We start from the raw sequence: 17,367 nt of genomic DNA, 5'->3' as shown, positions 1-17,367 counted from the left end.
TTCTTTCCTTTCCTTTCCTTTCTTTTCCTTTCCTTTTCTCTCCTCTCCTCTTTCCTTTCCTTTTTCCTTTCCTCCCTTTTCCTCTCCTTTCCCTTTTCTTTATCCCTTTCCCTTTCCCCTATTCCTTCTTTCCATACTTTCATTGCCAAGGTTGGTGGGAGTGAACAGATAGGAAGGAGAGTCTTGGAAAACCATGGTTACAGTAAGGGAAAGTGAACCATTTGGTTTCATTTTGGAGGTAACCTAATGTTATGATGAGAACAGTGGGTTGGTAATCAGATGATAGTTTCAGATGACAATTTTTAGACCTTGTCCTCTTGCATTGCTTTTACTGACTTATGATTCTTCTTACTTTCTCTTAGTTGCCAATATCCTGTATAGTGTAGCAGTTTGAGCTGTGCTATCTTTCTGCCTCACCTTGGGCAAGTCAGTTCTCTTCCTCTAGAAGATGAATATGTTGCTTCAGTAATCTCCAAGGTCCCCTGTAGCTCTGAAGATCTATGAAAAAGACACCCATCTTTTAAAATTTGAAATTTTTCACTTAATACAATAGATAGCAGTGAGTTCTGAAACAGTAATTCACTCTGAATGTAGCCTATAATAAAGACCTTGTCATTATAGGTGATTTGGAGGGGGATGATTGGGGGGCAGAGAATAGCCAAGTCCTATTGTTTTTCCTGCTTCTTTCTATATTTCCTATAGACTAAATGAATGCTAAAGCTAAAATGAACCTTCAAGGTCATCTAGTTCAATACTCTCATTTAACACATTGAGAAACTGAGATCTAGAGAGGTCAAAGTATTTACCTAATATGACACAGCCAAGTGAATGGTGGAATTGAGACTGCAATGTCTTCCTTCCAACACCCTGCTCTTTTCATAGAATCACAAATAATAGTAATAGCTCATGTTTATATAATTCTTTAAGGTAAACAATAGTCTTTCCACATAACAACCCTGGGAACAAATAATGCATGTAGTAACTGTTCCAATTTAAATAATAATAGTTAACACTGACATAGCACTTTATGACTCTTGACATGCTTTACATATATAATTTCATTTGATGCTTATAACAACCCCATGAGGTAGGTAGATGCTATTATTTTTTTCTTTTTACAGATGAGGAAACTGAATTAAGACAGGTTGTTACTTGCTTAGGGTCTCATGACAGGTAAGAATCCGAAATAGGATTCAGACTCAGGTCTTCTTGATGCCAAACCCAGAGCTCTGTCCACTATGCCAACATGCCTCTTATATGAAGAAACAGCTTCTCTAATCCTCCAAGTGACTTGGGCATGGTCATTGAGCTAGTGACAGTTTTAGGAGCATATAACTCATAGTAGATATAGTACAGAAATAGAGTAGCAAAGCAAACCATTATTGCTGCAAATTTCTTTTTTGTTTAGTTGTTTTTCTGTCATGTCTGATTCTTTGTGACTCCATTTGGGTTTTTTTGGGCAAATATATTGGAGTTGTTTGCCATTTCCTTCTCCAGTTTATTTTACAGATGAGGAAACTGAGGCAAACAGGGTTAAGTGATTTCCTCGTGGTCACATAGCTAGTAAGTGTCTGAAGCCATATTTGAACTTAGGAAGATGAGTCTTCCTGACCCCAGGCCCAGCACTCTTATCTGCTGTATCATCTAACTGCCCTCATTTATTTTTTAGGTCTGAGAAAAGTCTTTGCTCATCCAGGCTACTGTTGCATCTATGCTAATATGAATGCATGAACACCAGAATTTTATGTTGTTTTAGTCATTCAGTTGTTTTTATTTGTCTAAGAAGGGAAAGTGGGATGTAGAATTAGTCAAATATCTAAATGGTCTGAGGGTCTAAGATGGCTTGGGGTAGGAACTTAAAGATATGTCAGTTTCTAAATATCTTCTTCATTGCCCTGATGTGGTTTCAGAAATTCTTAACCTTATGATTACTCTTTTGGTTGATGACCTCAGTAGGGTAATAGGAGTTCATCAGAACCTATTATTACCCACGATCAATTTATCAGATTATCTAGAAAATGTGAAAAAATATTAGCAAATTGTGTGGGCAGAAGAACAGGAAAAGGATGGAATTTTGGTTCTTCCAAGGAGAGCAGACCAGGTGGGGTTCTGACAAGTCAAGTTCAAAATGAAAGTACTGTGCATATATTTGAAGACTAGAAAGGAGAGTGAGGAAAGGACAGCTGAAGAAAGAAGAGAAAGACAACAAAGAGGGAATGAAAGGATCCCTTATCAGAAGAGAAATATATATATATATATATATATATATATATATATATATATATTAAAGATGAGGTTATTTTCATATATATGTTGTTTAGGGCCAACATTGGTATGATGGTTAGAGATCTGCTATCTCCCTCCTAACTTTGTCTTTGTTTTAAAATAGATGATTTCAGGGAGGGATAATGGTGTTATTGGTGCCAATGTTTCATTTTTTTTACTTTCCATGCATTTTATCTTATTGGGATGGGATGAAGCTGGAACTGTAATTTCACTGGTATAAGGATGGTCAATGCAGATACTCTTTCAAATACAGGTCCATACCTTCTCTTCGACTGATAGTCACAAAGATTTGCCTGGAAAACTGAAAGATTAAGTGATTTGCCCTAAGTCACATAGCCAGGACTTGAACCTGGGTTTTCCTGACCCTGTGGTCAGATATCTATCAACTAAGCTTTACTCCTTGTTATATGTTCTTAGCAAAAGGTAGTGATAACTCACATGAATCAGTGATTAGCAAGTGTATGCAATGCCATTTTGATTATGAATTTAATTTGCCTTTATTCTAAAAATGATAATTTCAAATAAAATAACTTTTAAATCATTTCTTTCTCATACATTATAGGGTTTGATCGATATTTTAGAAGCCGGACTCTTGCCAATAATCGAAGAAATGTGTGGTTTGCTGAATTTTGGGAGGAGAATTTTGGATGCAAATTAGGATCACATGGAAAAAGGAACAGTCATATCAAGAAATGCACAGGTTGGATACTTGGGTATTTTATTTGAAGCCATTTTTCATAATTAATGTGAAATGAAAAACTCCCTGTGGAAGAGAATGATGCATTATTCATGGATAAGCTGGTGCTAGCTCAAGCAGGCTCTTGAGAGCTGATTGTTAAATTTTCTGTACGAGCTTTTACTCCTGAAAAATTGGGAATGGTTGCAAATCAGGGCTTTAAATTTTGGTGATTTTTCAGACTTAAAGTGATAGAGGAAATCTAAATAATACAGATTAAATTTAAAAGAATGTTATGGATACTTTTTTTTTTCCTCCAGAGAACCAGACATTAAATTATTACTGGTTAACTCTGCTTTTCTTCTATGTTCCATAGAAAACCTAGCACAGAACTGAGCTCATATTAGGCAATCAATGAGTGCTGGTTAATTGAATGAATTTATGGGCTCAGCACTCTCCTAAAGATTATAGATTGATAAAAGAACCCTTTTAAGACATGATTCTTGCCTATAAGGAGCTGATGTATCAGTCAGGAAGATAAGATAAACATACTTAAATAATTGAACAAAAATATGTAACAGTAATGACAGAAAAAAACATACTACCACTAAATTGTATAGTTTGGACAGAATAATTTCGGGAAGAATGATACTAGAGTAGGTTTGAGTAGTTAGGGAAAGCTTCACAGAAGAAATGAAAGCATGCTTATTCCTTTAAGAATGGGTAGGATTTGGCAAGATGGAAGGGAAAGAACATTCTGTACAAATACAATAACAGACCAAAGATCAAAATAATAACATAACTTCAAAACAGTGAAATCAGTTGGATTAGAGATTTTCTGTTGGGGGGTAGTGGAAAATAAATGGTATAGGTAGATTTTAAGGGAACTTTAATCAGCTGAAATAGTTGAAAGAAACCTTTCTGTATTTGACCTCTTGTTAAATAGTATAATAGTCTCCAAAGGCAAATGTCAGGCCAATAGTGATGCCTAGCAATCTACAGATTGGTTTTTTAAGACTGTGTTTATGTACCCCAAATGATTTGGGTTGGAAGTAGTAAGGAAAGAGGTGATTGAATTCAATCAAATGCCTTGTTATTTTCACAAATAATTGGTTAGAAACTGGTCATATGAACTCAGCTGGCTATCTTAGAAATATCAGCTGTCTGAGTTCTAATCATTTCTACCCCCACTCCCTGCACCTCCCTGCCAAAATTGTATGGGGACACATGCCCTTAATAATAGTGGCTGTGGGCATACTGAATAAATATGTCACCTGTGAATGTGGAATCAACTGGTGAATTTTCATGGGTTCTGAATTCTAGCCATGTGTCTGGCTATTGTTGAAATTGTAATAACTTGCCAAATTAGAGCTATTTCAATAGTAGAACAAAAAAGGTTGTTCGAGTTGATGTACTAGACCGGATAGACCCCTAAGGTAATGCATTAGGAGACAGATTTTCATCCAAATTTCATTTTGGCTGTTCCTGGAATGATTTTGAGAATGATGTTTCACCAGAAGCAAATCAAAGAAAGATGTTCCTGGATCTTGTTATTATTGTTGTTATTATGATTGTCATTGATGGCTCTTTTTAAAATTATTATCATTGAGAAAACTTCCTCAACAGATGCTAGGCAGCACTTGTGTTCTGAACTGACATCCCATCTAGCTTTTGTCTCCATTTTTTAGTGAGGAAATAAGGTCACCTAACATACTATTGATCAAAATGCTTGAGAGAGTGAAGATTACAGGTCAGTTAAAAGTGTCCATATTTCATAATTCAACATCGATTTTTGCCTCCAACTGCCTCATCTGTGCTTGACTAGAAACGTATCTATGAATAGATGTCTAATTCAAATTTTACTTCAGGTTTTGTGATGATTTTGAAAGCCTTAGGGAGGTCTGTGAGACTGGAGAATCTTTAACACATCTTTGCCATATTTATATTAACAATACAAGCAAGTTTCATGTTATCATTTTCATAACACTTCCCATTTGGCAATGCTGGCCTCCCAACACTTGTATTGCCTTTGGGGCCACGTCTGGATGACAAATTAACATGGATAAAAGCTTAGTTCTCATAAGCTTGGGGACATCTTTCTTATCAGCTTTCTAAAACTAGAGATCTATGAATTTTTGTACAATACACCTTCAGGAGAAGAGGCAAGGAATTCTTTCTGAAATTTAAGTGGTTTTAAATTTTTTTTCAGTAAACCAAGACTTGGTATTTGTCCATGATTATTGTTACCTTTGGGGTTCAGGCCAAATTCCAAGTGAGGCAGTGTTTCTCATCTATTGCAAAACCAAATGAGCTTGGAAAAGAGAATTATTTAATCCTACTTAAAATTCCCTTCATCTTTCTAAAGATGGAAGAAACATTCTTTGCAGGTTATTGTGGTGATTGGTGAGATTGTGTAACTCTCTACCTAATCATTTACCCCATCATTACTCTGCTTCCTCCCTCATTTTGTGTGTCAGCTATAGACACACATCTCCTCCCTTGAGAGTCCTCCTCCATCCACAAGCCTGGTATCACTCCCCCCATCTTCACATTGCACACAAATCATCACTTCTAATGATTCCTTTTGCCTCCCATCTTCTACTTGCACTAATCTTTTATTTTCAGTATTGAGTGTCTTGTAGCTGTATTCCAGCTTCAAACTGATTTTCTCCAACAATATTCTTAAAGATAGAAAGACTTAGATTTAAAAAAAATTTCCTTTAGCTAAGCAAAGGCAATTTAGAACTTGATTCAACCCTCATGGCATCCCTCTCAGGAAGTTGCTGGCTGACAGCCCTGGCAGTTCCTGTCCAAGGGGTTAGCCCTGATTGAGCATGTGTTGATGAGCCCATCAGGGTGGGCTCCCTTCAACTTTTCACAGTCTCTGGCTTCCTTTCTTTAAATGTGAGCTCTGAGTCACCTCTGTAATTTACTTCAGTCCTACCCTTCCCCCAACAAAAGCATGTACCATCCTCTTCCATTTTTATGTGCCTTGTTTGTCTTTTGAATTTAGATTGTGAGCCCAGTGGGCAAGGACCTTATTGCTTAGGGAGTAGTAGTTGACACTCAAGTGCTAAATTGTTGTGAGCATATGCTAGTTAAAATGGCCTATTGATTCTTATTTATGATGATAGGAATAGCAATGATGGAAAAAAATGCAAGCATGTTCTGTTCCTGCCAACTGACTACATTCTGTTCACTGAACCAAAGAGGAGATTTAATGAGGCTTGGGGTAGCTAGTGCTTGCTAGTGGTTACTAGGAAGGTTTTCAGCTCCACCCCAGGTGTAGCTACAGCCAAAGCTGCTCTCTGTGTAATTGGAGGGTTCCATGGAAGGAGGAAATCCTTCCTTTCCCGTGTAGGGAGCATGGAGAAACTTCTGACACCTCTACCATTTGATAAAATCTTACTTTGTTTCCTAGATCTTAAGAGAGAAAAGAAATCATTACTTGAAAATATATCCTATTTGTCCCTCCCCACATTTCCAAGATGGGAATGTATTCACACCTACTATTTTGTTATATATGTGTGTGTGTATACACACGGACATATATAATATGTATACAAATATATATATACATGTATATATCTTTTCAAGTAGTGATTCATCTACAATAAATGAAACAATAACTACTAAGGCTATATATTCTAACAGAGGAGAAAACAGGAACATTTATAAGTATGTAGATGGATACTCAGTCTCTAAGCAGTCAATCCAACAATTAACAAACATTTATTCAGCACTTATTATGTGCAAGACACTTAACTAAGCACTAAGGATTGAGAGAAAAGCAAGAACACAGTCCTTTGCCTGAAGCACCTGACATTCTAGTGGGGAGAAAACATGGGAACAACTATGTATATACTGTATATATGTATGTGTGTATACATACATACACACGCACAGACAGACAGACAGACAGACAGACACACACACACACACACACACACACACACACACACACATATATATATATATATATATATATGGAAGATATTCTCACAGGGAAAGCACTGGTTGGAAAGGAGTCAAGTGGGGAAGTGAAAACAAGGCCTCTTGCAGAAGGTAGAATTTAAGGCTGAAAGGAAGCCACAAGGCAGAGATAAGGAGGGAGAACATTACAAATAGGGACAGTCAGTGAAAAAGGTAGGTATCTGGGAGATGGTAATGCCCATGTAGCTGGATATTATACTAAATTAAGGGGAACAAAGTAGAAGTTTGCAAAGGTGCAAAGGGGCCAGGTTATGAAGCTCTTTAAATACTAACCAGAGTATTTTAAATTTGATCCTGCAGATAATAGAGAGCCACTATCATTTATTGAGGGGAAAAGGAGGGAGAGCATGGAACATGGTCAGACCTAAGCTTTAGGAAGGTCACTTTGTCAGCTGAATAGAAAATGGACTGAAGTGGGGAGAGGCTTGGAGCAGAGATTGACTAAGAAACAATTGCAATAATCCAGAAGTGAAATAATAAGGTTTTACACCAGGGTGGTATCTGTGGGAATAGAGAGAAAGGGACAGATATGAGAAATGTTCTTCAGGTCTAAATGTCAAGACTTGACACTAGAATGGAAATGTGAAGAGAGAAAACCTTGAGGAAGTTCCTTTCTACCTGATGTAATGAGTAAAGTAGGAGAAAAGAGTTAAGCCTGTTCTGTCTTTTGGGTAATCCAAGGGTATAACAATAGCCAGTGGCCTCAGTATGTTCTACCTTTCTCCTCCCCTCCAGTTTTAAAAGAAGATGCTTCAAGAATGAGAGGAGATATAGGAGGGTAGTTAATGGCAACAATCAGATCAAATGTGGAGTTGGATTTTTTTTAAAGGATGAGGAATGCATTAGTATGGTTATAGACATCAAGAAAAAAAACAATAGATAGGGAGAGATTGAAGATTAATGATTAAGAGGGGATCTACTGGAGAATACTGGATGATGCAGGATCAAATGTGCATGTCTATGCATCATCCCAGATGTCTGCTTTGGTCATTCATTCAGTCAACAAGCATTTTTAAGCACTTGATATGTGCAAGGCATCAGGAATATAAATGCAAAATCACAGTCCCTGTCCACAAGGAGCTCTCATTTTTTAAAAATCTTTTTATTATTTATTTATTTACTTACCCATTCATTCATTCATTTATTCATTTATTATTTTTTAAACAATTGGGGTTAAGTAACTTGCTCAAGGTTACATGGCCAGTTATTTCTGGGTGGGTGCTAAGTGTCTGAGCCCGGATTTGATCCCCAGGTCATCCCGACACTGGAGCCAGTGCTCTTACTCGCTGAGCCACACGGCCACCCCTAAGGAGCTCTCATTTTAATAATGTGAGCTTTCGATCTCCTCCTTTAGCAGGAGAAGGCACATCTCTTCGTGTGAGACAGGAGTAAGGGAGCAGATAATGGAGGAAGATGTCTGAGTAAGGTGAAATGAGGAAAAAGGGAGCTCTCCTTCCACCCCAAATCTATTGAGATTTTTGCCTTACCTGCAGATTAGATCACTTCATTGCAACTGATTGATTTGTTAATTAGAGAGAGTGGTACATTAGCACAATGCCTGGAACATAGTAGGTGCTTAATAAATATTTACTGATCGATTGACGGAAAGGAAACATCACTCAGCATCAGGGAATTTCAGTCTGGGTTTGGCTCTTTTTTTACAAGGTACATTATTTTGATGTAATTTTACATTACATTACATTACATCATTACGATGAGAGACAACATGAGGTAGTACACCAAGAGCTGACCTTGGAATCAAGTTCTCCCTCTGACACATTCTAGTTGTGTGACCATGGGCAAGTCACAGTGACCCAAGAAACTTTCTGAGACTATAAATTACAGATGAATTTCTTATCTACACCATTCCAGGCCCTGTACTTAACACTGGGTATACAAAGAAGGACAAAAACACTACTTCTGTCCTCAAGGACCTCATGTTCTAATGGGGAACATAGCTGCATATATACAAGATATATAAAGAGAATATAATCTCAGGGGAAAACTGGTGGATAAAGTTTCCACATCTGTAATATGTTATATCAATGAAATCACAGAGCCATACTGGAAGAAGAAGGAAAAAAAGACCTGAATAAGTCATGCAAAATCTTTTTGTATGTCAGTTTCATTAGTTTAAAAAAAAAGAATACTGTTATGTTTGCTATATACCAGTTATAAAAAAAGGGAGGAAACAAGGCATTTTAAAAGCACCTATTATATACCAGTTAAGATCTTTACAAATATTATCTCATTTGGTAATGAAAAACACTTAATAAACTGTCTCTTAAGATCTATCAAAATGTAAGTCATTATTATTAGACTAGCTGGGGGGAAAAAAGCTAATTGAAAGGGTAAAAAAAGGCCTTTAATGTTTTCAATTCATAATTATCTAGACCCTGCTGTTATCAGTGGGCTTTTGAATATGTACTTCTTGGAGACCATGGAACTCTGGGCATAGATCTTGCCACCTACAGTGAAAGAATCCAAGTGCAGAGTCCCATCATAGCTTACTCCTCCTACCATATTCTAAGGCCTTCTCTTGTCAGCAAGCCTGCACTTAGCTCCCCATTCCTCCTCATGATCTTCTTGCTAGGACACAGCCTTCCACCCTCCAGCCCCCACATTGAAATGGCCAAAACCTTGTAAACTGCTCAGAGTTGAGGCGGGCGTGGTACTGAATTCAGCAATTGACAGTGCTAATTATACTCTGGGAAATAGCCCTGCAATCTACTCCCTCCTTGAAAACCCAATGAAAACAATATAAATGTAGATTTTAAAAATGGTTCCATAGAGGGATGGAATTCTGTAATCAGTGAATCAAACCTTCTAGTTTGACAGCAAATCAAAATTTGCCTGATGCACCATGGGTCTATATGCTGCTCCAGTCATTCTTCACACATCTATTTTTAGCAATGGAAGTCAGTCATCATGGGCTGTTATGGCAGATAAGCTGACAGAATATCTAAGTTGCAAGCCACTTCTCTAACAGCAAAAGGTCATGCATGAATGAATCTTTTTAAATTATCTTTTGTGTTTATTTTTTATTATTATTAAATCACTAATATTCTTTTCAGATAATTTAAAAGTCTATTAAAACATCTTGGACTATGTACTATGGGTCATAAATATAGAACTAGAGGGGATGAGAATTATTCAGCAAATAGCAGTTAATTCTACTTAATGTTCTTTACCCTACCATAGGGGTAAAATATTCACTTAAATTTGATTAAACAAGCATTAAGAATCTTCTTTGTACAAAAAAAAAAAACTATTCTAGGCCCTGAGCATACAAGATAAAAAAAAAATCATATTCCTTGAACATAATGAGCTTGCAATCTAGTAAGAGAATAAGTTACCTACAAAAAGTTTATAGTTTTTGTTATTGTAACTGTCATGCTTGACTCTTTGTGATCCCAATGAAGTTTTTTTGTCAAAGATACTGGAGCACTTTGTCATTTCCTTCTCCAGTGGATTAAGGGAAACAGGTTAAATGACTTGTCCAGGGTCACACAGCTAGTAAGTGACAGAGGCCAAATTTGAATTTAGGTCTTCCTGATTCCAGACCTAGTGCTCTATCCACTGAGTCACCTAACTGTCTCAAAAGATATGTGAGAAAAAAGATCAGGTGTGTATAAGAAGTAAAGTAGGGTGACTTGGGATGATTAAGGAGAAAAGGATCTTTTCTGGCTTGAGTAAAGAGGTGATCAGTCAGTTTACAAGCATTTATCATATTACTATGTTCGAGGCACTGTACTTAACACTGGGTATACAAAGAAAGAAGGACAAAAACACTACTTCTGTCCTCATGGGCTTCATGTTCTAATGGGGAGTGTAACTGCATATATACAAAATATATAGAGAATATAATCTTAGAAGAAAACACTGGTAATAGGGGAATGGCTGCCTGAACAAAACAAAATTTAAGCTATCTTGAAGGAGATCAGGGAAGCCAGCAGGCAGAAAGGTGGATGCATTACAAGCATAGGGGTCTACCAAAGGAATGAGGTTTGGTTTGGAGATGGAGTATTGTATGGAAAGAACAGCAAGTGTATCAGGGAAACTGGATCATAGGAAGTTGTGTCTGATTGAGTCTTGCAGGAAGAGCTTTGATGAGAACAAAGACAAGTGCATTGTGTAGCATTCTACATATATACAACTAATGCTTTAAATAACAAGAGGCACCCCAGCAGAGTGGACCGAGAGATGGCTTCAAAGCCAAGAAGACTTGTTTCAAGTCCAGCTTCTGACACATATTGGCTATGTGACAAAGGGCAAGTAACTTAAACTACCTCTAGGCAACTCTCTAAGATATAAATTGATAAGAACATGCCTGCTTTTTTTGGAAGAGGGAGTTTCTCCTTCTGGAAGATCCCTGTGCCAATTAAATTATAAGATTGGTCTCTCCTCTCTATTTTTATAAATAATAGACAAAACTTTTGAGGAATTCTTTTTTTGTTTAGACTTAGTCCATTCTAAGAATTGTTATTCTCTGTCCCTTCTGTCTTTAGGCATTTATTTTCCCCCTCAATTCAATATGATCTGTTTTATATTAAGAAATATGTTCCTGAAAAGTTGAATGTAAACAATTTTTTTTTAAATTACACTTTAATTGTAGTAGTAGTGTGACTTGCTACTTAGAGGATATATTTGTAACTAGAGCAATATAAAGGATATGAGCATCTTTGTATTTGAAGTGGGGTAGAGGAGCAGGTTACATGAATTAAGTAGGTGGAAGACTTAGGAAGTTATGGTATTTGAAGGGACATCATTTATGTTTAGGTCTCCTATTATAAGGACAGGAGTTGGAGTAAGGAAAAGACTAAAGCCAGGAACTAACCTCCTTTAGTGGCTTGGCAGATATTAGCTACTAAAATCTTTATTGAGTGGTAAATTTGGATACAGTGAATCTTGAAGGGGGAAAAGATTCTAGGTTACTCAGTAATGGTGGTAGAGGGAAAGCCTGGAAATGGCAATGGGGAGAATGGAGTATTCCACTTCTCCCACTGTGACAAGTGACTCAAGAGATATGAATGAAAGAATGGTACTGTAAAGGGTGACCTGGGATGCCATGTCCTCAGATGGGAGCAAAGTCTTAGAGCCAGAAGATGGAGAGAATGTGAAAGGCAAAAGTCTAAGACGAAAGCAAGTTGGGTAACTATTAAACAGGCATTTCAAAGAGCACAGTGGAAGAGATGAGTAGACCTAGAGTGGGATATTGCTTTAGAGTAGGCCTGAGAAATGTGGAAGTAAGGGATAAAGCAATGAAAGAGGATTAATGGAGGTTATGCAACCATAGCAAGGAATTCAGAATCTCTAGGATAGGAACAATAGAAAGTGTAGGAGTATAGTAACTATGAAGGAGTGAATTCAGATAGAGTATTAGTAGCTGGAGAGAGGTCTCTTGAGGGAGACAGGTGATTAGATTATGCAAGGACTCCCTGTATGTCCAACCTTGTGGCAGGTGGTGACGTTGTATCCTGTCAAGTCCAGGAGAACTGATTCCCAGTAGAAAAGTAGATGTCTAGAAAGGAGATAGAAACTGAAAGTACTAGATGGTTCTGGTTCTGTCTTGGAGTTCCTGGGTCTTTGGAATACAAGAGATCATGAAGGGGGTGAAGTCAAAAGGTGGGAAGTCTGGATCCCAAACTGACACAAGGTTACCTAGAAAGACCATGAATCATTGAGTTTTATCCTCATTTTCACTCAAAATAGCCATAGATAGGCTTTGTATGATTATTTGCAAATATATACCTAATGGCCAACTCGAGAAATTATTTAAAAGAATATGATTGACTTAGTGGACTTAATACCTAACACTTCAAGGACTACTCAGAGCAGCTTAGTGTAGTGAAAAGAACATTAGAGTTAGGTAATTTTTTTCCAGGTTTATCATTAACCAGCTGTGGGCAAGTCACTTAATTTATCTGAATTTTAGTCCTGTCATCTGTAGAATGAATGGATTGAGTTGAATTATCAATGTGATGTAGTACAAAGAATACTAGATTTGGAGTTAGACAACCAGAATTCAGATCCTGGTTCTATTAACCACTGCTCCCGTGAATTTGAGCAATCCACAGCACCTCTCTCAGCCTGAATTTCCTATTCTGTGTAAATGAGATTTTGATGACCTCAAAATTCCATCCTGAATACACACCTTGTGATCCTATATCTCTGGCAACTTCATTGAAAGGCAAACTAGGTAGGAATCAGAGTGAAAGTGTCCTATTCAAGGTGAGTTCTGAAGTCTACTCCAACTCAATTTTACAATTAGATTCTCATGTGTCACTAACAACCTATTTTTAAAAATGCCTTCAGTACATTTTTTGCTTCTTGGCATTACCTACTTCACATCACCCACTTCTTTGCATATTTTTGCAGACAGATTCAGGTGCATTTGTGTACATTACTTTAAATCTCCTAATTAAGCTTTTCATTTTCATATTTTCATGATGAAGCTGTATATTTTCATTACCTTATCTTTCTAGTTCATACTAATCAAGTTACTCACTAGTTGTTGAAAACAGCACATGGAACCCTAGCTGCCCTGGACTTCTGATTGCATATTCGTGAACTATACAGTTTTTGACAGCTTATTTAAATGATCTGCATGACACTCAAAATGTGTAAGTGAACTTTAGCACAGTTATGCATTGAACTGCCAACTGAACTTCATACATAGTTGATATAATTCTTTAAGAGAGTCTAACTACAGCACTTAACATAGTATCTGTAAGTAAGGTGGATTTTAGTGTGTGTAAAGTGAATTTTTATTATTATTTCTTAGAGTTCAATTTCCCAGGATCCATAGACATAATAATCTCTTGTTCTCAGGTATTAGATATGGGTTCCCACAGTTATGGTTCAAAACATCTACACCATGCTTGCACAGCATTATATAATGATAAATCCTATAAACATCCACTGTGACTGCATAGTGAGATACAGGAATGGGGTGATGTAAACTTGTAAGGCTATTGCTGGCAATGGTCATTAGTCAGGTGGTCATTAGTCAGTGGATGGGGAACCTTAGGGTTGAGTGTACAGAAACTGTGTGTGCCTTGATCAGCCCCCATCAAGGCTTGGGGGGAATCTGTGTTGCCTCCACTGGCCCTCATTGAGGCTGGAGGGGATTTAGCGGATGCAGAAGTTGTTCCTGTCTCCACTGACCCTTGGAGATATAGGGGTAGTTGTCCTCCCGTCACTGGCCCCTGAAAGAAGGGTGATTAGGGAATCCTGCAGGAGTTTGTGCTCCCATTATCAGTAACCCTTTTCTGAAAACTAGATTAGAATAAAGTAAGATTATTAACCCCTTCTTAGAGTCTTTCCAGTCTGATCAGATCTAGAGTGAACCTGTGCTAACAGCCCTCCTGTGTGCTGTGTTTATTTGTCTTACAGTATCTTACACATAATAGATCCTTGATATACTTATTTAATGAGTGCTAGCTCCCACTGAGATAGTGCTTTGGAGTTCAGTATTTTTACAAGAACTCTCTGAGTCAGGTAGTTCAATTAATGTTATCTCTATTTTACAGATAAGGAAACTGAGGTTTAAAAATTTAAAGTAAATTGCCTAGCATCACACAGTTAATAAACGATAGTCAGCTATCACATATTTTTCTTCATTGTGGTAATTTTTTATTTGTTAAATATGCATTAACCACAGAGATAGGCAATATCTTTACTTTTGTCCAGCTTAGTGGTTTCAGTATCCTGAGAATCCTCAGAATTCTGTTTCAGATACTTTTTAGTTGTACGATACTGGGTAAGTCACTTTACCTCTTTGTTCCTGAGTTTCATTCTCTGTAAAATGGGGACAATAATAACAGCTACCTTGCAGGCTTGTTGTGAGAATAAAAAGAGTTAATATAGGTAAAGTGCTTTGTGAATCTTAAAACAGTATGTAAATGCTAGCTATTATTAATTTTTCCCAGATTCAACAGCTTTTTTTTAAAAAAAGGAATTTAAAGGTTTGACTTGCTATGGTCACATTCAGAATTTTCTTCTCATTTGGCAGTGGTTGTAAACTTTATTCTAGCCACTCAGTGATCTAACTGCATGGAGAAAGCTGATTCTGAAATGGCTATTTCATTGGCAATCTGTTATTTCTTGTCTGTCAAGATAAAATCAATTGCATTGTTGATGATATTCTTCAGTGCTTGCCACATCCAGTACTTTATAATTCTTCTTGAAGAAATTGCTTATGATGTAGTTGAGTTCCAATTCTATGCATCTAGCTCTTATCTCTCACCTGAACCACTGTCCTGTGCCACTAATTGCCTGCTGGGCATTTTCACCTGGATGTCTTGTATCCATTTCAGACTAAACAAACCCCAAGGTGAATTTATTGTCTTTCCCCCTAAAACCATCCCTCTTCCTAACTTTTTTATTTCTATTTAGGGAACCACTATCACCTAAATTCACAGTACTGGGTGATATTTTTCTTTCTTTTCCTACTCCCTTACCCACCTGCTGGGCATTTGGTGACTTAGGGCTGGATTTCAAAAGACAGATGAAGGTTGGATTATATGGGTTTACTGCATAAAGATGATAATTGAACACACATGTTGACATTTATGTTACTGTGAATATGTTTATTCCATTAATATACCAAATCATTGGCCTTTGGATAAAAAGGAAATACTAAGAACATCAGTAATTCAACTACTATGAATACATAGGATAAAACTATGTGATTCTTGAGACCCTCTACCCTCTTTTCCAATCCTCTGCCACCAGGACCATAGAAGTGGAAGGTAACTGCACAGGCCTAATGCCCATATTGTATTTTTATCTCTCTGGTGGTCCAGTCAATGTCTCTATGGGTTTTATCTATCTTTTATTGAGGATTTTCATATTCTTTTTTTTCCAACTGCATTCCTGAAAGTAGTAGCAGTTGACATTAATCTAGCACCTTAGCATTTGTAATTAACTTCATATACATTATATCATTTGAACCTCGATAGAATCTTGTGAGAGGTAGCACTGGACCTATGGTTTCATTGACATAGGGCATGTTCAAATGAGATAACTTTTCTACCAATACTAAATTACTGAGAGTTTAAGGACCTGCTTGGAATCATATAGTCAGTTTGTATCACAGGCTGGACTAGAACCCAAATCTTCCTGGTTCTGAGTCCAGCTCTTTATCCACTATTGACCACAATGTCTCTGACTGTGAGAAGGTACCATAGCCATATCATTCTCATTCATTACTTGATTTTTTTCTTTTGTCTTTGTATCCACAGAGACTGCCATAGTACATTGCACATAGTAGGTACTTTGTGAATCTTTGTACATGCTTGTTGCCTTGAAATTGCCAGATGATGACAGAGGCTCAGAGTGACAAAGCTTGCTGCATAGTTAAGAAGTGACAGAAGTGTACTTGAAACCCAGGTTTTTCTGACTCCAAGTCCAATATTCTTTCCACTAGGCAATCCTGCTTCTAGTTGGAAAGAGAAGTTTTTCCTTCATTGGATTTTGGTGCCTCTTTTCTCATTTGGCCAGTTCGGCTTTTTGAGGTGTTTTTCTCTTCATTGAACTTTTGTATATTTTTTTTCCATTTGGCCAAGTGTGCTTTTCAAAGCATCCTTCTCCTTATTGGATTTTTGTACCTCTTTTAACGATTTGGCCTAGTTTGTTTTTTAAGGTTTTGTTTTCTTCTGTGTGCATGTGTGTATGCTTCCTTTACCAAGCTGTTGACTCTTTTTTCAAGATTTTCTTGTATCACTCTCATTTCTCTTACCGAATTTTCCTCAACCTCTCTTACTTGATTTTCAAAATCCTTTTTAAGCTCTTCCATGGTCTGAGACCAATTTACATTTTTATTAGAGGCTCTGGATATAGCATTTTTGACTTTGATTCTTCTTAGTGTAAATTTTAACCTTTGTCACCATAGTAACTTTCTATGGTCATAACTTTTCTTTCTGTTGTTTGCTCATTTTCTAGCCTATTTCTTGACTTTTAGCTCTTTGCTAAAGGGGAGCTCTGCAATGTCCCAAGCTTCAGAGGTTTTGTGCAGGTGCTTTCAGAGATACTTCTAGGGACCTGTAAGGTTTGAGTTCTTGCAAGGTGGCATGATCTAAGAAAGGGTGTGTTTACTACTCTCTTGGCCTGTACTCTGGTATTTGAGTGAGCATAAGCACTCTTTTCTGCCCTGGAACTGTGATGAAGATCCCTCTTCCACTGCTGCTCTAAGCTCTGGTGCTCCTGCTTTTCCTTGCCCTGGGACTGCCACCCAGATCTATGACCCAGGTCTGAGTAAAGAAAAGCACCAAGGGCGGCTAGGTGGCGCAGTGAGTAAAGCGCCAGCCCTGGAGTCGGGAGGGCCCAAGTTCGGTTCTGTCCTGAGACACTTAACACCCACACAAAAATACTAGCCATGTAACCTTGGGCAAGTTACTTAACCCCAATTG

General features: G+C 37.4%; 1 protein-coding gene across 1 annotated transcript in view; it reads left to right on the top strand.

The window, feature by feature from the left end:
- LOC138160368 (metabotropic glutamate receptor 8-like) overlaps positions 1-17,367 on the top strand; it is a 759,152-nt gene that overhangs the window by 443,864 nt on the left and 297,921 nt on the right. The window contains exon 5 of the mRNA XM_069086985.1: positions 2,849-2,986. Coding sequence (XP_068943086.1) covers positions 2,849-2,986 — 138 coding nt within the window. The remainder of the gene's footprint in view (positions 1-2,848; positions 2,987-17,367) is intronic.

This window comes from Petaurus breviceps, unplaced genomic scaffold, assembly GCF_028583685.1.
Source record: "Petaurus breviceps papuanus isolate PSGF00001 unplaced genomic scaffold, PetGlider_PUasm1.0 181, whole genome shotgun sequence".
NCBI classification, from domain to species: Eukaryota; Metazoa; Chordata; class Mammalia; order Diprotodontia; family Petauridae; genus Petaurus; species Petaurus breviceps.
The sequence above is the reverse complement of the archived record's forward strand: the minus strand, read 5'-3'. Positions and strand labels throughout refer to the sequence as shown.